The following is a 23,464-nucleotide window of genomic DNA, read 5'->3' as shown; positions in this document are numbered from 1 at the left end:
CCATGATCAATGTAATGTAACAGGCCCACAATGTGTTTACAAAGTCCGATTTGGATATACTTGGCTGTTTTCACTGCATAACATTTTGAAGTAGTCCCTTTTCCGTTTCAGAAGAAGTGACTGCTAAATGCTAACTCCCGTTGTATAAGCTGGTAGCATAGAGAAATCAGTGGTGGTAGTCAGTCATTTTCTAACTAATGGAGTTGATTGGTGACGATGACARGAACATGTATTGAAGTTGACATCAATACAAGCATTATACTCCGAWTTGTACCACAACATAGTGTGAAATACACATAAACAATAGCCTAATAGGCTAATTCCACTTAGGGGAAATGAGGAGATTCTGGATCTTTCCATGGCATTTCCATTGTTTTGGTCAAGTTCCATTGACTTTACCACATCTATACTTGGGCTTGTTAACACATTTTCTGTTCTTCTTGAACTGTAGAAATACTACCAGTTTCATATCTCTATTTCATAATCTCAGAATATCAACAATTACTGGACCTTGTTCTGTTTCTTAGCTTAGACCCCTTGTAGAACTGTCAATGTTCCATATGACTAGCACATTTCCATGACTAAAAGAAAGAATTAACTCCCTGATGGCGCTCACCTTTGTTTCCCTGTAGTGACGGTTATAGCGGTGCACAAGGTTGATAACACGGCGCGACACGTCGTTGAGGTAGAAGATGGGTGGGTAGGTGTCCAGACAAGTGGCATGGAACTGATTGCTGTCCTTCATGGTCAGCTCAGCGAACGCAGTAAAGTCCCTCTTATGTACAGCCTCAATCATCTCCTTCATCCTGGCTGGGACCACAGAGTCTGCCCGGTGCTGAGGGGGAGAGCGCAAGGGTTAAGGGTAAGGGTTAATAACATATAACTCTGTGTGTGTGTGTGTACCTTCAGGAGACTGCTCGTCTCTACACTAGTTTGCATGCCGGAAGTGCTGCCAACTGGTTTCCGCTCAGCACTGACCTAAAAAGAGAGAGGGAGACAGAGAGATGGMGGTGTTGAGATTATTAAATACATGGGAGAAATGTATATGCCAACATTTGCTCCAGAAAAAGCCACCCTCAGTAATGATCAGAAACCTACCACCAGTACAAGGACCCTGAGCTCAGGCCAGTGAGTCTCTGGCTCCACCTGCTGGGCCAGACTGTCCTTGCCATCTCCTTGCTGGCCCATAATCCACTGGACGAAGCCCCCATACATACTCCTACAGGCACTACCTGAACCRTGCCTAGAAACCACAGACAACTCCCCCTCCACTCCCATCACCCGGGACAGGGTGTACACTAGAACAGGAGAATGGAGTGAGGAGACAAGATGGAGAGACAAAAGGAAAATAAGGAGTAAGGAGAAGAGGGATGAGGAGATGGAGACAGTTAAGTTCCCAACATTTAAAAAGAATAAAACTAGTTTCACACAAGCTTTTACTTCATTTGATCCATTTAATGTTGTGTTAGGTACAAACCATTATGATAGGACACAGTCTCTTACCCAGACAGGCATAGCCGGCAGCAGAGGAGGCCAGTCCGGCTGCAGTTGGGAAGTTGTTGACAGAGCAGATGTGGACTTTATGGGACAAACCTGCCATGTCTACATCAGCCTCCCCATCACTYCGTCGCTTACGGGCCAGGCGCCGAACTGAGGAAGGAAACCATCAACAACAACACATAATTTCTTGTCCTCCCCTTTGCCCTCTTACTCTTCCCCCTCTACTCTCTCCCTTTATCATATCATTGCATATAGTGACTCACTCTCCCTAAGGCAGGACTGTAGTCTGGGCTGGGTTATGTCCTCCTCTTTGCCGTTGAGCCAGATACGATCCTCCTGGAACGACCTGCTGCACGCCACTGTTGTGGTTGTTTTGAGCTGGGAGGAATAAGGACACAAGGCAGAAATCGTTAGTTTCTGTTGTTTTAACAAGACAGTAATATTTAGCCACTTACTGAGTGTCTGGTGTACAGTATTACAGTCTTACCTGGTCTTGATGTAATGTGACACTCAAAGATGAATTTATAGGTAGAATCAACTCCTCATCCCTCTTCCCCCCTTTGAAACAGCAATAACAATAAAGCATTTACAATTTAATACATAGTTATTTTCAAAGATTGTACAGAGAACATTCCTTTGACATCATTGTGTGTGGTTGACAGTGTTCTTTGGTTGACAGTCAGACGATCAGATGTCTGTAGTGGATTATACGAAAATACAATACTCACAGTATTTGATGACAGCGATATTCACAGGCGCACTGCATGTTACCATGGTGAGCTTTTTGCCTCCGTCCTCGGGCATTTTGATCAAGTAAAATCAGGAGCAATAAAATAACAAAAAATACTATAAACGCGAGACTGTCTACTATTTTGAGATCCACTGATACAGTAATGTCTGCACAACCATAGAGCTTTACAAAACGTCTCTGTGGATTGGAGGGGGTAGAGCACATGACTAAACCTCCCACCAATCAGAGCCACTCATGTTCCGTGACTGAAACAAGGCAGCCAATCCTTTTGATCAGACCACGGTCGCCCGAAAATGAGACCAGAGCCACATTTAGGGGGCGTATCATGATCACAGCCAGAAATGCAGTAGTGAGTGACTGGATATTATGAATCATAGTGCGGGGTATATTTGCCATATACCGTATATTAACAGCTCTTGTTATGTTCTTCTTTAGTTAACCTTGTTATATGAAATTATGGTTTCAGAGGAAAGAAAAAACAGTAATCTAGTGTATAATTATTGTTATTATAAGAGGAACACTTGTTTTATGATCAAGAATGACTCCTTGTCTGCTTTATCAATGCTGACATTGATTTATTGGGGTGAACACTATGAACATGAAACCAAATCTCCCATGAACTTATCTCCAAATATTCAGTAACATCATGCTTGTAAGAACATCAATGTACTGTCAGATATTGAGTATTACCTGTGGCAGGTGTACAATAGAATCAACCATTCATATATCTGTGGTCTCACCATACACCTGTTCAATATGAGTGAAGCAGGAAGTTCTTCAAGTGCTGTTATAGACCAACGATTGAGATAATTTAACAAATCCTGCTACAAATACATGTCTAAGCCTCTTAATGCACATACTGCATACATTTCAGCATAGAGTATTTGAACCTAGTGAGTCAAAGCAACTATGTAATGTCAGCCTATACATTAGGATAGCCTAAGACACTATCTAGGATGCCTTGTAAAAAAGATTGACTACATTTTAATACAAACTATATTTTTCTTACGCCATTGCTCTTAAGTGATTATACTTTTTTAATGAAAGCAAATGTAGTGCAAACCCYTATGACCAATCAATGAGTCTTCAAGCACTCAGCTCAAAGACAAAATATCATCATGATAAAACTGTTGATAATTTATGGAATAAGCATTCAAATGTAAGGCTTTTGTATTTTTTCAAAATGTAAACTGTTGGATACAGGTCAGCAAAAATTTACAAAAAAGAATGAATATACCCATGTGCTCTGTCCAATTTGATGGTTTCACTATTTACTGAGTAGCAGCAGACAGTATTCAAAAAGCAGTCTCTAGAAAAATGCATCAGCAGCAATATACCCTAAGTTGAATTTTGTTCTGCTTCTTGTTGTGGAGAAAAAGTAAAACGTGGTGAAAATGGATATAAGAGAGAATATAGTAACGAGTTCCAGATGCACACAGGGGGTGATGTGATATCCCTGGGTGCATCACTAATGCAGGGCATTTGGCAAGTCAAAGATGGCCGCCAACGAGCAGAGCCCTGCTCCAACCTATCCAGTCCTGAATCCCGCCCTAAGCCAGCCGTGTGACTGGCTCCTGAGCTCCTTCAACGCATCAATCATCATCCTCATCATCTGAGTCCATCACCTTTCGTCGGTTGAACTGTGGGGAGGAGAGGGGATGCAGTCAGTTAAAAGTCTGTCTGAGATCGTGATATTGTATTTGATCTGTGGACTCACCTTGACAGTTGTCTTTTTTTCTGTTTGCTGACTAACTTTTTCTAGGATGTCGATCAAACCAGTCTCTGAAATCTGAAAAGAGACAATCCAAATGTAAGGAAGAGCCAATAGCAGATGGGTCAAGTCAGTGCTTTTCATAGAGAATTTTTTAAATGTTTAAACGTTTGCATGATAAGAAAAAAATCTGAAAATTGCATGTGAATTCACAGGGGAAATATGGTCCTGCGTGTGACTGCTCGGGGCAATGCAGTCACTAGTGAAGAGAAAGAACCGGCAGGCTGTCTAAGTGGGTTTTTTCGGGTCGCGTAAAAAAAAAATATATAATATACACTGAGTTTAAAAAACATTTGGAATACCTGCTCTTGCCATGACCGACTGACTAGGTGAATCCAGGTGAAAGCTATGATCCCTTATTGATGTCCCTTGTTAAATCCACGTCAATCAGTGTAGACGAAGGGGAGGAGACAGGTTAAAGAAGGATTTTTAAGCCTTGAGACAATTGAGACATGGATTGTGTAGGTGTGCCATTCATGAGAGGGGACGCAGTCCCTATGTTGTATTGTTGTCTACCTTCTTGCCCTTTGTGCTGTTGTCTGTGCCCAATAATGTTTGTACCATGTTTTGTGCTGCTACCATGTTGTTGTCATGTTGTGTTTCTACCATGCAGTGTTGTCATTTGTTGTTGCCTTGCTATGTTGTTGTCTTATGTAGTGTTGTGTTGTCATGTGTGTTTTGTCCTATATATATATTATTTTTGATCCCAGCCCCTGTCCCCACAGGAGGCCCTTTGCCTTCATTGTAAATAAGAATTTGTTCTAAACTGACTTGCCTAGTTAAATAAAGGTTAAATAAAATAATAGGGTGAATGGGCAAGACAAAAGTTAAGTGCCTTTGAACAGGGTATGGTAGTAGGTGGCAGATTTTTGCAATGCTGCTGGGGTTCACACGCTCAACAGTTTCCTGGGTGTATCAAGATTGGTCCACCACCCCTCAGGACATCCAACCAACGTGACAACTGTGGGAAGCATTGGAGTCAACATGGGCCAGTATCCCTGTGGAACGCTTTTGACATCTTGTAAAGCCCATGCCCCAATGAATAGAGGTTGTTCTGAGAGCAAAAGGGGGTGCAACTCAATATTAGGAAGGTGTTTCTGATGTTTGTTCACACACATATAGAGTTGAAGTCGGAAGTTTACATACACCTTAGCCAAATGCATTTAAACTCAGTTTTTTACAATTCCTGACATTTAATCCTAGTAAAAATTCCTTGTCTTAGGTCCGTTAGGATCACTACTTTATTTTAAGAATGTGAAATGTCAGAATAATAGTTTACATACACTAACAACTTAGTTTATGTAAACTTCTGACCCACTGGAATTGTGATACAGTGAATTATAAGTGAAATAATCTGTCTGTAAACAATTGTTGGAAAAATTACTTGTGTCATGGACAAAGTAATGTCCTAACCGACTTGCCAAATGTATAGTTTGTTTACAAGACATTTCTGGAGTGGTTGAAAAACAAGTTTTAATGACTCCAACCTAAGTGTATGTAAACTTACAACTGTATATGTATATATATATATATATATAAAATCGCAGGAAATTAGCTTTAAAACGGCAAAAAGTTATTTCAGCTCCATGGAGAACTTCGTAGAATTGCAGGATATTGGCTTAAAAATTGACAAATTTCTCTACACCGCCAAGATGGGGGCCTCTAAAATGTCACAAGACGCAGGCCTCCTAATTGTCCCTAGAATTTCTAAGCAAACAGCTGGAGGCAGGGCTTTCTCCTATAGAGCTCCATTTTTATGGAATGGTCTGCCTACCCATGTGAGAGATGCAGACTCGGTCTCAACCTTTAAGTCTTTATTGAAGACTCATCTCTTCAGTAGATCCTATGATGAGTGTAGTCTGGCCCAGGAGTGTGAAGGTGAACAGAAAGGCTCTGGAGCAACGAACCGCCCTTGCTGTCTCTGCCTGGCTGGTTCCCCTCTCTCCACTGGGATTCTCTACCTCTAACCCTATTACAGGGGCTGAGTCACTGGCTTACTGGTGCTCTTCCATGCCGTCCCTAGGAGGGGTGCGTCACTTGAGTGGGTTGAGTCGCTGACGTGGTCTTCCTGTCTGGGTTGGCGCCCCCCCTTGGGTTGTGCCGTGGCGGAGCTCTTTGTGGGCTATACTCGGCCTTGTCTCAGGATGGTAAGTTGGTGGTTGAAGWWATCCCTCTAGTTGTGTGGGGGCTGTGCTTTGGCAAAGTGGGTGGGGGGCCACAGTGTCTCCTGACCCCTCCTGTCTCAGCCTCCAGTATTTATGCTGCAGTAGTTTGTGTCGGGGGGCTAGGGTCAGTCTGTTTTATCTGGAGTATTTCTCCTGTCTTATCCAGTGTCCTGTGTGAACTTAAGTATGCTCTCTCTAATTCTCTCTTTTTTTTTTCTCGGAGGACCTGAGCCCTAGGACCATGCCTCAGGACTACCTGGCATGATGACTCCTTGCTGTCCCCAGTTCACCTGGCCGTGCTGCTGCTCCAGTTTCAACTGTTCTGCCTGCTGCTATGGAATCCTGACCTGTTCACCGGACGGGCTACCTGTCCCAGACCTGCTGTTTTCAACTCTCTAGAGACAGCAGGAGCGGTAGAGATACTCTCAATGATCGGCTATGAAAATCAAACTGACATTTACTCCTGAGGTGGTGACTTGTTGCACCCTCGACAACTACTGTGATTATTATTATTTGACCATGCTGGTCATTTATGAAACTCTTGGCATGTTCTGTTATAATCTCCACCCGGCACAGCCAGAAGAGGACTGGCCACCCCTCATAGCCTGGTTTCTTCCTAGGTTTTGGCCTTTCTAGGGAGTTTTCCTAGCATCGTGCTTCTACACCTGCATTGCTTGCCGTTTGGGGTTTTAGGCTGGGTTTCTGTACAGCACTTTGATATATCAGCTGATGTAAGAAGGGTTATATAAAATACATTTGATTTGATTTCTCGCTCCTACCTCACCCATAGCCCCACTTTTTTCAGTTAAGGATTTTTCCTAAGCATTAACAATCACAATTGTGTTTAAACGTAAGTTCAATGATATACAGTGGGGCAAAAAAGTATTTAGTCAGCCACCAATTGTGCAAGTTCTCCCACTTAAAATGATGAGAGAGCCTGTAATTTTCATCATAGGTACACTTTTACAGACAAAATGAGAAAAGAAATCCAGAAAATCACATTGTAGGATTTTTAATGAATTTATTTGCAAATTATGGTGGAAAATAATTATTTGGTCACCTACAAACAAGCAAGATTTTGGCTCTCGTAATTTTCTGGATTTTTCCCCCTCATTTTGTCTGTCATAGTTGAAGTGTACCTATGATGAAAATTACAGGCCTCTCTCATCTTTTTAAGTGGGAGAACTTGCACAATTGGTGGCTGACTAAATACTTTTTTGCCCCACTGTATGTCCACATATGCTTTAGGTCCAGTTCTCTCACCTTTCCTCCCAGCTGGCCCATGCGGGCCATCTGTATGAGGTAATTCTCCACTGCTTTGGCCTTCTCTGGCTTCACCAGAGCCAAGTTACTCACTGCAACGCAACAAAACATAGCAGGCTTTTAGGCAATGGAGCCACCTATTGCTAACCAGGCATAGGTGCTGAAAGTTCCAATATCAGATCAATGATTCATTCAAACCAGGGGGATATGAAAGACCTACATCTGGCGCGGGCGAACTGGTCTAGAACCTGAGCCAGCATGGAGTTCCTCATCTCTGTTTCCCTGTGAAAAGACCGAACAGAAGATTAGTTAGGCCACAGTGGCTGCATTTACAGTAAACGAAGCCAATTGTTTTATCACATTGACTAGCTTTATAAATAGTCTGTCACATAGTTCTTCATAAACCAGAGCTGCAAAGTGCAGGTCAATACATGCAACATTAGCAAACTACTGTGAACTAAACCAACAACAGGGGAGACATCTGTGTCTCTGAAATGTAGCTATACTCAGCGCTGAATTGTGATAGCATGACAGGAATAAAAGTTTTGATAGATAATGAAAACTAACCTCTGTTTGGCCTCCTGTTGCCCTTGCTGGTCATTTGAGGAGTCCTGGGAAGCGAGGGGAGAAAGAGACAGTCAGAAAGTCCACACATTACTCTGCCTTTTTCTTAATTGCATAAAATAAATATTTATTTTTAAACAACATCAAGAGAACAGACCAGCCACTGGATACAGGCTATTTGAGAGAATGTCTATTTTATTTGCATTAGCCAACAGGCTACTGTATCACACAGCCATGCTGAGAGCGCAAATCAGCTCTCTCTTGAAGTGTAGCCTATCCTAATATTGATATTCATTTTTCACACCCATGGCAAAGCGTTATAAAACAATGGGATTAGATCCTTGAACAACACAGTTTAACTTGTACCAAAACGTGGTTCAGAAAACAACCCTTTGCCCCCTCCCCTATCCCTACTCCTTTGGAGTTTGCAGATCTGAAGGAACCTATTGGTAGACTGGGTGGAGCCACCCCCGTATTGATTACACCTACCCGGTTCCTTCAAATCTAGCCTACCTTGAGGACAGGGATAGGGAGTTGGACTGGGATACAAAAAAAACTGTATTACAGTAGAATAGAAAGTTAATATTTACAGGTTTCTGGAAAATATTTTTATACAAAAGCTTTCAAAATAATACAATAACATTTTAAATACTTTAACATATAAGCTTCACTCAAGCTTGATAACCATGTCCCAAACCATTCACAATACTCCACGGTCTGGCATTCAAACATTTTATTGCAAACATACTTGGGTCACATTTCTCATGGAGCACAAGCAGAACTGGCAGACATGCTGCATRGCTCAGTCCAGGTCATTAATTATACAGCCTTTTGCCATGTCACCCTCATCACACAATGTGCAGTACAGTAGCTGTACAGCAGCTTACCCCCGGATTCATTTGGTTCCAAGACAGACTCTGAAAAATTAMCAACTCAAACTCAATGACAACATCTCTGTTGGAAGAAAAGGATTCCTAGTGCGTCTACGTCCATCCCATTCCCAATCTTTTGACTGATAATCTCTGTCATCATATTTAGGTATAACCCATTCATAGACACTAACTACCTTTAGCGCCTATTGACAATAGTATCTTCTGGCCGGGGGAGTTTTGTTAAGAGCCCCGACACTCGTTGCGGATGTTAAAACGCATTACTTGCAGTACGGTTTTGGAAACATAAGTAACATTTCATATATGCGAGAAATAATAATAAATACAAAAAAARAAAAGGTTAAATTACTACACACCTTATTTTAATTTTTTATTATTAACCTTTATTTAACCAGGGGAACTCATTGAGACCAGGGTCTCATTTCCAATGGTGCCCTGAGAAAAACAATTCTAGCATGATCACTACAAAGTTACAGTTACAACATTTCAAATAAATTGTTACATTCAAAAGGTTAGTAGAAACAAATATATACAATCGATCAAATCCAGTGCAGTTTTCATTGGTCACATTTTTTATTATAGCCATAAATTCACCTTTTGGGACCAAATAATCAAGTTTTAGAGTGACCTGTAGGTCATTCCAGGTCTGAGGGGCATAGTAACTAAAAGCAGTCTTCCCTAACTCAGGAGACCCATGGAATCTCTAGTACCAACCAGTCTTGAGAGAGAGTATTATACAGATTTCCTATTTAGAATTGAGATGAGGTAGTATGGGAGTTTCTGGAGAAGTGCTTTATATATTAATATTAGCCAATGTTGGGTCCTTCTGTTACTCAGAGACTCCCATCCAACAGAACTATATAAGAGAAAATGATGCGTACAGAAATTATCACCAATGATAAAACGAAAGGCTGAGTGGTAGACTGTATCTAGAGGTTTTAACAGAGGCTGCCATATGCATGAGGATTGAGTCGCCATAGTCAATTACTGGGAAGTGTTGCTTGAACAATCTTCCCCCTATCTTCAAAAGTGAGATAATTTTATTTCTATACAGGCAGTGGCGTTTATACTTGTCACATATCAGTTTGCAAACAATGTAAAAAAAATGTACTTAATAAAGCTGCATACAAACATGGTCTCTTTTTTGCTTTCTTGACTAAAGCAGCTCCAAAATGCAGGTGTTTCAGCCTAGCTCAGTGCTTTCTGTGGTGGAAGGGCAGCCAGCAGAAAATATTGAGCATAGGGATTGGTAATAGAGGTCGAGCGATTAATCGGAATGGCCGATTAATTAGGGCCAATTTCAAGTTTTCATAACAATCGGTAATCGGCATTTTTGGACACCGACTGTGGCCGATTACATTGCACTCCACGAGGAGACTGTGTGGCAGGCTGACTACCTGTTACGCGAGTGCAGCAAGGAGCCAAGGTAAGTTGCTAGCTAGCATTAAACTTAACTTATAAAAAACAATCAATCTTAACATAATCACTAGTTAAGTACACATGGTTGATGATATTACTAGTTTATCTAGCTTGACCTGCATTGCATATAATCGATGCGGTGCCTGTTAATTTCTCATCGAATCACAGCCTACCTCGCCAAACGGGTGATGATTTAACAAGCGCATTTGCGAAAAAAGCACTGTTGTTGCACCAATGTGTACCTAACCATAAACATCAACGCCTTTCTTTAAAATCATATATATTTTTAAACCTGCATATTTAGTTAATATTGCCTGCTAACATTAATTTATTTTAACTAGGGAAATTGTGTCACTTCTCTTGTGTTCCGTGTAAGCAGTCAGGGTATATGCAGCAGTTTGGGCCACCTGGCTCGTTGCGCACTGTGTGWAGATAATTTATTCCTAACAAAYACTGTAATTAATTTGCCAGAATTATACATAATTATGACATAACATTGAAGGTTGTGCAATGTAACAGCAATATTTAGACTTAGGGATGCCACCCGTTAYATAAAATACGGAACGGTTGCGTATTTCACTGAAAGAATAAACGTTTTGTTTTCGAAATGATAGATTCAGGATTTGAACATAGTAATGACCTAAGGCTCGTATTTCTGTGTGTTATTATGTTATAATTAAGTCTATTATTTTATATTTGATAGAGCAGTCTGACTGAGCGGTGGTAGGCAGCAGCAGGCTCGTAAGCATTCATTCAAACAACACTTTAGTGCGTTTGCCAGCAGCTCTTCGCAAGGCTTCAAGCATTGAGCTGTTTATGAATTCAAGCCTATCAACTCCTGAGATTAGGTTGGTGTAACCGATGTGAAATGGCTAGCTAGTTAGCGGGGTGCGCGCTAATAGTGTTTCAATCGGTGACATCACTCGCTCTGAGACCTTGAAGTAGTTGGCTTCTGTGGAGCGATGGGTAACGATGCTTCGAGGGTGGCTGTTGTCGATGTGTTCATGGTTCGAGCCCAGGTAGGGGCAAGGAGAGGGACGGAAGCTTTACTGTTACACTGGCAATACTATAGTGCCTATAAGAACATCCAATAGTCAAAGGTATATGAAATACAAATGGTATAGAGAGAAATAGTCCTATAATAACTACAACCTAAAACTACTTACCTGGGAATATTGAAGACTCATGTTAAAAGGAACCACCAGCTTTCATATGTTCTCATGTTCTGAGCAAGGAACTTAAACGTTAGCTTTTTTACATGGCACATATTGTACTTTTACCTTCTTCTCCAACACTTTGTTTTTGCATTATTTAAACCAAATTGAACATGTTTCATTATTTATTTGAGACTAAATTGATTTTATTGATGTATTTTATTAAGTTAAAATAAAAGTGTTCATTGAGTATTGTTGTAATTGTCATTATTACAAATATATATAAAATATATATATAGCATTTTTACAATTTTTGTATTAATATATATATATATATATTTTTTTTTAAATCGGCCGATTAATCGGTATCGTCTTTTTTTGGTTCTCCAATAATCCAGTACCGGCGTTGAAAAATCATAATCGGTCAACCTCTAATAATGAGTTTGCCCCACAAAGATTTACATGCTAAAATCGCCACTGTATAAAGGAAATCAACCTTTACTTGCAACTTTTTGTTTTTTTAAAGGCCAACTTATCATCAATCCAAATGCCTACCTACTTATAAATGGAGAACTAGCTCAATTTGGGCTCCTCTCTAAGTCTTTAAAATCWATTTTACAAGACCTGGAGAAAAACAAACTTGGTTTTTATCAACATTCATTTAAGATCGGTAATCGATTCTTGAATTGAATCAAAGCCAAGCTGAAGGTCATGAATGGCTTGCTGCACTGAGGGGGCACGTTAATAAATTACTCATCTGCATAGAGATGTAAGCCCCAGTTATTATTATTCAGGGACAGACCAACATTATTAATGTAAATAGTGAACCATAAAMGGTCTACAGTAGTATTGAGCCTTGTGGGAGTCCTTTGGTTATGTTAATAAAATTAGACTGAACTCCATCAGAAGATATGCATTGACTTCTGTCGTGCAGTTGCCTGGAAACCGGACGTTGAATTACATTGAATCCTACGTTGCGCAGAAATGTGCATTTCAGTCAAGAAAGTTTCCTCCCCCGACCTCTACAAGCCAGAATGTTGAATAAAATAATATTACAGTGTACTTATCCAGTTGTACGTGCAGTTGGCCCTTTTGGCAGTAGTAATGTGAAACAATATATCCACAGGAAAGTATAATTACATAAATGTTTCAAAGCACTGGTAATGTGTTCAGATTTCTATCAGAACAATGTAAACACATGCACGAGATGTGTGCGTACTTGCCGAGCTCGTGCATGTGTTTACATTGTTCTGATAGAAATCTGAACACATTACCAGTGCTTTGAAACATTTATGTAATTATACTTTCCTGTGGATATATTGTATTTTTATCTTCTGTGAATGTTTCAGGTGATAGAAATCTGAGAAGCGCTTGCTGTACTAATTAGCTCTTTGCGCTTCGAACACCTGTGCGTAAACGGAAGACGGACACAACAAACTTTTGTCACTGAAAAACATACTGTCAGCTGCAGCTGTTTTAAAATGTGATATGAAAGTTGAGGGCTTTATGTTTCTAGAACTATACCGCAATTGAGAATCGATTCAAGTTTTGATTGCTGTTTTGGCTGCCAGAGCCAACTCGCCTCTAAACAGAACATGTAAGGTCCTTGGACTAAAAGGAGTGATTTTAGGCTCATTTAGTCCAATATTGGGCTAATCTCGGTATATCTATTCAGTAAAGTGTTTTGCTTAATGAAGCTTTAGAAATCAGTGCCAAACAGGCTTGCTAGATAATCCAGACAGAGGGTGGGCTACTAACAATTATGTTCAGTTGATTGCTACAAACTAGGTCACACTACTCTCGCACATGTGCACCTAAACACCTGGGCACATGTACGCGCACCAGAGGAGCCGTAATGCGGGCGCGCGATTCTCAACCCGAGGAGTGGGAGACGCGAGCGCCAAAATCAACTAGTCATTGTCCTGTTCATAAATTAAATGTATGTTTCGCCTATTCGTTGAAGTGTCTGCTATTCATAAATGTTGATTAAATCACATCATATAGCTTACTAGCTACTTACTAGCTACGAGTATAACTCGTGTCTCACTATGGCATGAGTTTACTAGCTAACGTTAGCTAGCTATCAAGCTACAGTATCTTATAACTAACTACGTTAGCTAGTAAACTAGGTACTGAATTATCTGGCTGCTATGCAAACATGCAATGAACAGTAACAGAGAATTTGTTAAAGATGGTGATAGGTTAAAATACTCGAAACTTGAGCTATAAGGCTAACACTAGTTAGCTAGCGACAGAATGAACAGTGGATCTCCATATATGGTCGGAACTATGCATTTTTGGTCCCCTCAGGTTCTCTCCTTACCCCATGTTTTGACTGCAGTTCGGCCATGCGTTGCCGCCTGATAGCCTCCAATTCATCGTCTGCCATTGTGTTCGAATTTATAGAAAATAGACCTTATCAGTGGTGAAATAAGAAAATCTGTCACTTCACGAGTCTTGTGGAACTGTTTCGTTAGGGGCCGGGCCCTGCTTCAGTATAATATAATCGATCTCAGAATAATCCAATATCCATCCAGAGTAAAGCAATCGAGCCACAAAAGGATGATCTCGTAGAAATGATGAGTGGCTGGACAGTTTAGGCCTACCCATCAACCAGTCACACTTACAACATAAAATATAYTTAAATTAGTCATACATAAACATAAGATTGTAATTGTTTATTTTGATATCTAGATTTTCCAAAATGAATTGAAGGACACAAAAATGGGTAATCAATATTCTGAAGGAAATGGCACACATCACAACCCCACTGTCCAATAAAGCTTAGACATTTTGTTAATATCAGATCAAACATTTAAAAAAGTGTTTGCTGTCATCGATTGGTCCAAAAGGCAAGTGAAACAAATGACTGGGATCTCTCAGAGAGCCATGGATGACAGGAGCACATAACAACTGTTACTGGTAGACATGTACCACATAAAGGATACTGTTCTTGTGTTCTGTACTCAATAACTATAATAGTATAACTAGTATTACAGAAGAGTGCTTTCTGAGGTACATTTCTACCTATAATAACTGAAGGATGACTTTCAACCACCTGAATAGGCCCAGGTGACAGGTGCGGGTCACAGTCAGCCAGGGGCGCGTTCAGCAGGACACAACGTCTTGGAACGTTCAGATGTTTATTCTTCATAACATATTTCTATCTGACATGTAGAACAAGGAATCATGTAGACTCTGGTCATGGCATTTCTATCTGCAACGTGCAACAATGTTTAATCTCTCTTGGACAGACTACGTAAACATAAATGGTTCTGTAGATCTGGCATGATAAAACGGGATGAGTGAGATAATGAGCAGCATTAGTTCCGGTGCTTTGGATTAATCACGATTTCACAGGTGTTAGCATCTTTCAAATTTTGTAAGGGGAGGGGACATTTGAACCATAGACTTGCCCGTAACTTGCAAAGAGAGAAGGGTGGATCTCTTCGTTCCGGTTCCGATCTCTTCCCTTAACACATATGGACCCGGAACTTAATCAAGCATCTGACAATTACGCAAGACATTAGTTCTGGGTTAACCGTGATTAGACAACGTTTGACAACTGAATGTGGCCCAGGTGAAAGATGGTGAGTGGGGGTGAGTGACAGACTCTCTAGCTCCCCCGGTAGGTAGTGTAGGAGAAGCGGCTGCAGAGCAGAGGAACATGGAACTTCTGACTGTGGTCCGTTATGGTGAAGACTATCTGCAGATAAACACAGACCACCAATGTGTTAGTAACCACTCAGCCAACCAATAGGAGCTACCGAAACATTTAGCGTTCAGTTAGCGATCGCATAGCTGACAAGGAAATAAACAGAAGCTGATTCTGTAGATATAAAGAAACATTTATGTCTAACTTTATATGTCCAACAGTCATACATTTAAATGCACCCTTTCTTTATGATAAAAGCATTGAAGACTGTCTTCAACTAACCTCGACGTATGGGTAGAAAGAGGTCTCTCCCAGACTCTCCCAGTATTGGCCTGTCTCAAAGCGCATCTTGTACACTGCTGGAGTGAACGTTTCTCTGGTGATGAGTCCTGGGCAGCGCCCATCATCATTAGTAGTCCTGAGAAGAAATTATTTAAAATTATATAAAATACTGAATACATTGGACATTGGTTTGATGTGATCCTGAAATAAGCCTTGGCTCATTAACATTACTACCGGTATAAAGATATTCATGTTTGATAATATTATGCAGCCCTGCTGAAAGAGGCTGTAGAGGTGAATCTGAAATTTCTAAAATAAATACTAAATGTGTATTTGTCTATTATATTGATTATTATGAAGCTGATAAGAAATTATTGTGTTAATTTTCATTCTATGTCTATGTTAACTGGTGCTGCAGCACTCTCTGTGATGAGGTTACCCTGTGGTGAGAAGGTTCCAGAGTGAAGTGGAGGGATCCATGCGATGCAGGCTGAGGGCCATGTGGGCTCCAGGGACGCCCATCCCGGTGTTCAGGACGTGAGTGGTCAGGGGGCTGTATGGAGCTGCCATCTCTGCACACTACAGCGCATACACCGACAGCATAGTGAGTAAACATTATGGACATATGGCTACTGTAATTTTGCACACTATATACAGAAAGCTGTAGGCTAACTGTAGCCTATAAATTATTTATTATTTGGGTTAAAATAGAAGTTAGGCTTAGCTGAACGCCTAATGTCTATGAGCTGAACTAACCCAACATTTGTTATATTTTCCCATCTTTTACTTTCGCTTTATTATTTTCATGAATTTCATAACAATCCTGCAGACAAACGAATGTCACATGTCAATAATTTCGGTTTATAATATTGTAATACAAAAAACACTATTTCTGAAAATCAAAAGCAATATATTAGCCTACCGTGTATTCACCCAAAAGATGARCCTTTATGTGCTGTAATCGGCTGGTACTCATGCGCGCTGATTTCAAAGTAATCCCAAACCAGTTTRCCCCTCTAGTGAAAAGTATGGCATTTACGGTGAATTAACTGTAACAGATTTTAAGCACAAYTTCAAAACTCACGAGGTTATTCATATGACTAGGGCTGCTCTGTTTGCTGTTGCAACTTACATATCTCGTTGGGAGGAACATCAGCATTTYTTAATGGTTKAGAYTATGCAAACATCCCAGTCACAAWTGGCCTTTTAACATTTTTGGAAACAGGCTTGGGTCAAAGTGCGWTTTAGCKCACGTTAGATAAGTCCTTAATAATGATAATKGTGAGGATTGTAGGCCTAAATGCCATTATTAGCATAATTGTGTAGCCTAACATCGGTTCAGTCAGGGTGAATAACATATCGCCTACTGCTCTACACAGGGGAGCAAGCTTAAAAACATCCCAACACTGCTCTATGAGTTGCTTTATTTCCCTTTCAATCCAGTTTAGAAGCTAGTTGTATATAATGAACTGTGCATTCAGAAAGTATTCAGACCCCTTGACTTTTTTCACATTTTGTTACATTACAGCCTTATTCTAAAATTGATTACATAGATGTTTTCCCTCATCACTCAACACACAATACCCCATTATGATAAAGAAAAAACTGTTTTTGTTAGCATTTTTTTTTTTACTGAATTTCATTTAATTTACATAAGTATTCAGACCCTTTACTTAGTACTTTGTTGAAGCACCTTTGGCAGTTATTACAGCTTCGAGTCTTCTTGGGTATGAAACTACAAGCTTGGCACACCTGTATTTGGGGAGTTTCTCCCATTCTTCTCTGCAGATCCTCTCAAACTCTGGAAGGTTGAATGGGGAGCTGCGCTGCACAGCTATTTTCAGGTCTCTCCAGGGATGTTCGATCGGGTTCAAGTCCAGGCTCTGGCTGGGCCACTCAAGGACATTCAGAGACTTGTGCCGAAGCCACTCCAGTGTTGTCTTGTCTGTGTGCTTAGGGTCGGAAGGTGAAGGTGAACCTTCGTCCCCAGGCTGAGGTCCTGAGCGCTCTGGAGCAGGTTTTCATCAAAGATCTCTCTGTACTTTGCTCCGTTTATCTTTCCCTCGATCCTGACTAGTCTCCCAGTCCCTGCAGCTGAAAAACATCCCCACAGCATGATGCTGACACCACCATGATTCACGGTAGGGATGGTTCCAGGTTTCCTCCAGATGTGACGCTTGGCATTCAGGCCAGATAGTTCAATCTTGGTTTCATCAGACCAGAGAATCTTGTTTCTCATGCATGGTCTGAGAGTCATTTCGGTGCCTTTTGGCAAACTCTTAGCAGGCTGTCATGTGCCATTTACTGAGGAGTGGCTTCTGTTTGGCCACTCCACCATAAAGGCCTGATTGGTGGAGTGCTGCAGAGATAGTTGTCCTTCTGGAAGGTTCTCCCATCTCGACAGAGGAACTCTGGAGTTCTGTCAGAGTGACCATTGGGTTCTTGGTCACCTCCCTGACCAAGGCCCTTCCCCCCTGATTGTTCAGCTTGGCCGGGCAGCCATCTCTAGGAAGAGTCTCAAGGATGATCAATGGTAACAGGATGCACCTGAGCTCAATTTCGAGTATCATAGCAAAGGGTCTGAATAGTTATGTAACATTTTTTAATATATATTTTTTAATAAATTAGCTAACTTTTTTTTTTAAATGTGTTTTTGCTTTGTTATTATGGGGTATTGCGTGTAGATTGATGAGGAAAAAAATGTCATTAATACATTTTTGAATAAGGCTGTAACTTAACAAAATGTGGAAAAAGTTAAGGGGTCTGAATACTTTCCAAATGTACTGTATGTAAACTTTGTTGAAACTCCACTGTCTGTATTCTGTCTCTAAATGTTGTATATCACTAGCAGCTGCAACACTATATCACCGAATAAAATTCTGAGTATGTGTAAATGTACTTGGCGAATAAAGGTGATTCTGAGAGATAAAAAGCATCTTGCTCTCCCCATCCTCTCTGTAACACTCAAATACTGTACACACACAGTTTACACACGTTCCGCTGTGTCTGATATTGAGCTTTACAATGTTTGTTGTTCAGGCAGCATTAGTTACACACACTACAGCATTGAATTTCATCCTGTTTCCCTTTATTACACACACACAGACACGGGAACCAAGCAACTGATTCTTATTCTCCCTAACCCCAAACTCTAAACCTGACTCGTAACCCTAATTTTCACCCTAACCCCTAAGCCTTAAATAACCTATTTTCTTGTGGGGACTGGCGAAATGTCCCCACTTGTCCGAAACTTCCTTCTGGCCCCCACTAGGATAGTAAAACCAAACAAACACACACACACACACACACACACACACACACACACACACACACACACACACACACACACNTCCGACAGATAAGATCTAAACCAGGCCAGAACTTGTCTATGTAGACCAATTTGGGTTTCCAATCTCTCCAAAAGAATGTGGTGATCGATGGTATCAAAGGCAGCACTAAGGTCTAGGAGCACGAGGACAGATGCAGAGCCTCGGTCTGACGCCATTAAAAGGTCATTTACCACCTTCACAAGTGCAGTCTCAGTGCTATGATGGGGTCTAAAACCAGACTGAAGCATACATTGTTATATATATACATATATACATTGTTTGTCTTCAGGAAGGCAGTGAGTTGATGCGCAACAGCTTTTTCTAACATTTTTGAGAGGAATGGAAGATTCGATATAGGCCGATAGTTTTTTATATTTTCTTGGTCAAGGTTTGGCTTTTTCAAGAGAGGCTTTATTACTGCCTCTCTTGATTGATGAGGATTTTTTAAATTTAATATATATTTTTTAAAGGCTGTAAAGTAACAAAATATGGAAAAAGTCAAGGGGTCTGAAAACTTTCCAAATGTACTGTATGTAAACTTTGTTGAAACTCCACTGTCTGTATTCTGTCTCTAAATGTTGTCTATCACTAGCAGGTGCAGCACCATATCATCAAGTAAAATTCTGAGTATGTGTAAATGTACTTGGCGAATAAAGGTGATTCTGAGAGATAAAAAGCATCTTGCTCTCCCCATCCTCTCTGTAACACTCACATACTGTACACACACAGTTTACACATGTTCCGCTGTGTCTGATGTTGAGCTTTACATTGTTTGTTGTTCAGTCAGCATTAMTTACACACATTACAGCATTGCCTTTCATCCTGTTTCCCTTTATTACACACACAGACACGGGAACCAAACAACCGATTCCTGTTTTCCCTAACACTTAACCCCAAACCTGACTCCTAACCCTAAACCCTATGTCTAAAATAACCACTTTTCTTGTGGGGACTGGCGAAATGTCCCCACTAGTCCAAATTTTCATTCTGGTCCCCACAAGGATAGTAAAACACACACACACACACACGCACACACACACACGCACACGCACACACACACACACACACACAATGATAAAGAAAACACTCCCAGAGGTGTTTTTAATCAATATGAAAATACCTTTACTACTGTGACAGTGTGAGTAGTGTTTCCACTTGGCTTCTTCATGAATGCAAACAGAACTAACAAAACATCTAACACCACTAGAATTATAATAAAACAATTATCATTGTTGTTTTCTTCTCGCTTTAAAAAACATTAACAAATAAAAAAAACTAAAACAAAATGCTGGATTAAAATCYTACAGCRGACKWAATACAGTAAAGTTTTACAGTAATACACAATATTACACATGGACCGGGCCGGGGCCTCTCCTCAGCTCATAGKGCCAGGTACATAGAGGAAGAGATGGGCTACTGTTTCTTCATACCTAATACAGGCAGGTAGTAATACAGCAGAGAGATAACATTACACAGACATAACTGGGAGGATTTTAACTGATGGACAAGTATAAACTGATGAACTCATGCTCTGGTAATGATATGATATACAGATAACAAAATAACTCAAGTCACTGAAAAACTATGATTGCAACATCTATAGTATGCTCTTTTCAAAAAACCTTCAGTCTCTCAATATGAATGTCAAATTTATACGGACTGGTAATCAGAATGTTTTTCAGGAAAATATGAAGACGTGCTAAAAAGAGCATAAGAAAATTATAAATATGGAAATTATTTCACCTTCCTGTTCTGGTTAATAATTACAATAATTACACTCTACATATAAATGTGTGTTTAATTAAGCTGATCTCAGTGGTGAATATCCAAGGGAGATATTGATTTCTGATAAACTATATTACAGTGTGTCCTTGTATGTGTGCTGTTGATGTATATTGTGGATATAGAATACAATGTAACTGGTTGGTTAGACAGGAGTGGGGGCTCTGAATCAGTTGTGGCATGGTAACTTCTTGACAAAGTTTCTCTTCCTCTATGTCTGTGCGCTCCTCCGTTCTTCTCTGTTTCCATCCTCACATCTCGTCCTCAGGGTCAGAGCTTGGTTATTCATCTGTTACACACACACACACTCAATCCAGCAACAGTGTGTCAAACACCAAAGGTTTTGTTCAGGTAAGGCTCCCCTCTCCAGGGTGATTATACACGATGATGAGGAAGGTCTGGAGGATAATAGTCTTCTATATAAACACCCACTCATCTGTCAGGGTAAGAGCATCCTGTCTTCGCTTTGTTTGTCCTATTTTCAATCTCTCTTTCTTTCGCTCTCTTGCTTTTACTCTCAAATTTTCTTTGTGTGTTTGAGTTGCATGCAGTTATGAGTGTGAACTGTGCGTGGGTGAGATGACCCAGAATGAGATCTTCAGTGTCATGCTATGATTGTCTGTTATTACTCAAATGACTGAATGGCTATGGATTTGTTGCTTTGTCACTGTTCTCTTTGTGTGTATTGTTGTGTGTTTCTGTGTGTGTGTGTGTGTATTGTGTGTGTGTTTCGTGTGTATGTGTGTGGCGATAAGCACTTTATTTCTGCTGCATGGCGAATCACTCTGACAACTGCTAAATCACAGCCACCAATAGGACATGCTTAGGTCCTCATGTTGCTCTGAGACAAGGAGAAAGCACTCCCACTCACATTCAGATATTTCTCCACCACAGACATCAAGCCAGTTACCGTGAGTGATCATCGTCGCTGGCCTCCCCGAGTTCGGGGCTCTCTCTTGGATGCAGCGGCGTGGGGGGACAGGGGGGGGGAGCGGTCCACCGCTGCTGGCGGAGGGGGGTACCGTGACCCGGCCAAACTGCCCTCCCTCACGGGAGACCCTAAAAACTGGCTGGAGAGGGGAGTGAATAGGAGTGAACATTCATTAAGTTCCCTCTATAGGGCAGATTAGTGTTGGTGTGCCTGTGCTCACATTCAATCTAAACCATTGATGGTCAACTGCAATGCACGATTTGACAGACGAGAGGAGAGAACAAGAATGACAGGATGAGGGAGAGATGTGGCGATAGAGAGAGAAATAGGAGAGGGGAGAGGGAGACAGAAAGTAGAGATGAGGTACAGTAGTGGAGGAGGATCATAATTTACGTTGGAATAAATGAATATGGAGATGAGATCAGTCAACCACCCAAAGGCAACGTGTACAGATAAGAGATAGAAAGGATGAGATGACACACACATTTCTTTTTTTATTTGTCAGTACAGTATGTGTGTCGTAGAAAGGACAAAGATGCAGTTTGTCCATGTGGCCACATGAGGGCAGCAGCAGCTACAACACTTCCCTGTAGGGCTTTGTATTTATTCTCCTGTAAGCCTTCTTTCGCCATCTCTGTACTTCTCACTGTCATTCTTCTTTGCTGATTCGTAAGAACTGTGGCTTCCCCTACCATGCTTTACTGCTGTTTCACCTGTCCACTCCTCTGTCTCTCTCTCTGATTGGTTGTCTCACCTGTGTGGTCCTGCCTCTGTGTGTCCATCCTGTCCAGGTTGTCAAGCAGCCCGTCAATCTGTGTCTTTATCAGAGTCAGCTCCCTCTTAATGACCTGCAGCTCCTCCATTCGCACTACAAGTAGGGAGAGGTTGAGGGAGGGAGCGAGAGGGGGGAAGGAGAGATATAGAGAATGCGAGAGGGGGAGAGAAGGAAGGAAAGGATCCAAGGCAAGTTTCTGTGAGTGTGTTGGTAATAAGGACTATCAAGGTGATGAGGGTGGGTATTAGAACAGCATATACACTGCCTATTGGTTCTGCTCTGTTGATTTGGGCTAATAATGCGACCTGATTGGCTAGGATCCATTAAGGAAAGAGGCTGCTATGGAAGTGTTGTAATGAGAGAACCATCTTGAGTGTAGTGTGTGACTGTGTGTGTGTGTGAGTGTGTGTGCCACTCACACTTGGCCCTGTTGGAGCTGGTGGAGTGGGCTCTYGAGCTCTTGGAGGGGGGCCTGTCTCGGCTACGTCTGTGCCCAGAGGAAGTGGAGGAGGAGCGGGGTCGTTTGGCCAGGCTAGGTCCCTGGGACAGGGGAGGTAGGGAAGCTGGCACGCGCTGGTAGTCATACATCCTGAAGAGGGAAACATCCACACACACTGTCATCCAACTACTAGTACTTTGTGTAGTATTGTCAGTGTGACTAGATGTGTATGTGACGCATGTCAGAAAAGTACAGTGACAGGATGTTTGTGAGTGAGTGTGTGAGCAGGCAAGCATGTGTGTGTGTTTGCGTGTATGGGCAGTGATGTCTATCACCTGGTTGGATGGATGTGTACGTGGGTGTGTGCATTTGTGAATGTATGTCTCCTACGATGAAGGACACAGAGGGAGAGAGTTGACAGGATGGTGTAATACGATCTGACAAGCAGAGGGAATATACACACACATACAGAATGTGTACACAAGTGAGAAAATAATAAGAAATAGTATCTGATAAGGTGAGGCAGAGGGTATCCCAGATAGGGAATGAGGAAATTAAGTTGAGCAGGTTGAAGACCCCTGGTACTCCTCACACAACCATTATACTATTACCCTACAGGTTGAAGACCCCTGGTACTCCTCACATAACCCAATTCTAGATACCCTACAGGTTGAAAGACCCCTTGTACTCCTCACACACAACCATTCTAGTGATTACCCTACAGGTATGAAAGAACACCCGGGTACTCCTCACACAACCATTATAGTATTACCTACAGGTTGAAGACCCCTGGT

At 41.2% G+C, this 23,464-nt stretch overlaps 3 protein-coding genes and 1 pseudogene across 5 annotated transcripts in view; all 4 read right to left on the bottom strand.

The window, feature by feature from the left end:
- The window catches only part of LOC111969439 (diphosphomevalonate decarboxylase), a 10,154-nt gene extending 7,724 nt beyond the window's left edge, over positions 1-2,430 (bottom strand). The window contains exons 1-7 of one of the 2 annotated variants that reach the window (XM_023995594.2): positions 2,229-2,430; positions 1,988-2,058; positions 1,764-1,878; positions 1,504-1,650; positions 1,099-1,298; positions 904-978; positions 617-835 (exon numbers count right to left, since the gene is read on the bottom strand). In XM_023995594.2, the coding sequence (XP_023851362.1) occupies positions 617-835; positions 904-978; positions 1,099-1,298; positions 1,504-1,650; positions 1,764-1,878; positions 1,988-2,058; positions 2,229-2,304 (903 nt within the window). In that variant the 5' untranslated portion in view covers positions 2,305-2,430. The remainder of the gene's footprint in view (positions 1-616; positions 836-903; positions 979-1,098; positions 1,299-1,503; positions 1,651-1,763; positions 1,879-1,987; positions 2,059-2,228) is intronic. The other variant, XM_023995593.2, reaches the window with a different exon arrangement.
- An 838-nt stretch (positions 2,431-3,268) lies between these two features.
- On the bottom strand, positions 3,269-13,975 carry LOC111969438 (programmed cell death protein 5). 2 transcript variants are annotated; one of them, XM_070445433.1, is made up of 7 exons: positions 13,801-13,956; positions 8,902-8,931; positions 8,018-8,061; positions 7,671-7,732; positions 7,451-7,542; positions 3,969-4,040; positions 3,269-3,891 (listed from the first exon to the last, which is right to left on the bottom strand). In XM_070445433.1, the coding sequence occupies exons 1-7, from the start codon at positions 13,864-13,866 to the stop codon at positions 3,844-3,846; spliced, it is 414 nt and encodes a 137-aa protein (XP_070301534.1). In that variant the 5' UTR covers positions 13,867-13,956; the 3' UTR covers positions 3,269-3,843. The 2 variants fall into 2 exon arrangements, with proteins under 2 accessions (XP_070301534.1, XP_023851360.1); XM_023995592.2 differs by lacking the exon at positions 8,902-8,931 and having other exon boundaries at positions 13,801-13,975.
- Positions 13,976-14,603: 628 nt separating this feature from the next.
- On the bottom strand, positions 14,604-16,551 carry LOC111969437 (5-hydroxyisourate hydrolase). Its single transcript, XM_023995591.2, has 4 exons — positions 16,337-16,551; positions 15,854-15,993; positions 15,415-15,550; positions 14,604-15,183 (listed from the first exon to the last, which is right to left on the bottom strand). Exons 1-4 carry the CDS (start codon positions 16,388-16,390, stop codon positions 15,094-15,096), a joined length of 420 nt encoding a protein of 139 aa, XP_023851359.1. The 5' UTR covers positions 16,391-16,551; the 3' UTR covers positions 14,604-15,093.
- Positions 16,552-21,431: 4,880 nt separating this feature from the next.
- LOC111969131 (heterogeneous nuclear ribonucleoproteins C1/C2-like) overlaps positions 21,432-23,464 on the bottom strand; it is a 41,207-nt pseudogene continuing 39,174 nt past the window's right edge.

Source organism: Salvelinus sp. IW2-2015, linkage group LG10 (assembly GCF_002910315.2).
Source record: "Salvelinus sp. IW2-2015 linkage group LG10, ASM291031v2, whole genome shotgun sequence".
Classification (NCBI taxonomy): Eukaryota; Metazoa; Chordata; class Actinopteri; order Salmoniformes; family Salmonidae; genus Salvelinus; species Salvelinus sp. IW2-2015.
This window is presented reverse-complemented; position numbering and strand designations above follow the sequence as displayed.

Bases quoted from the DNA above. Each gene is read 5' to 3' on its own strand.
- LOC111969438 (XM_070445433.1), bottom strand. From the start codon at position 13,866: ATGGCAGACGATGAATTGGAGGCTATCAGGCGGCAACGCATGGCCGAA. The intron at 8,062-8,901 runs GTAAGCTGCTGT...CTCGCTTCCCAG, and splicing joins GGAACCAAATGAATCCGGGG to GACTCCTCAAATGACCAGCA. The intron at 7,543-7,670 runs GTAGGTCTTTCA...GTTGCGTTGCAG, and splicing joins CCAGTTCGCCCGCGCCAGAT to TGAGTAACTTGGCTCTGGTG.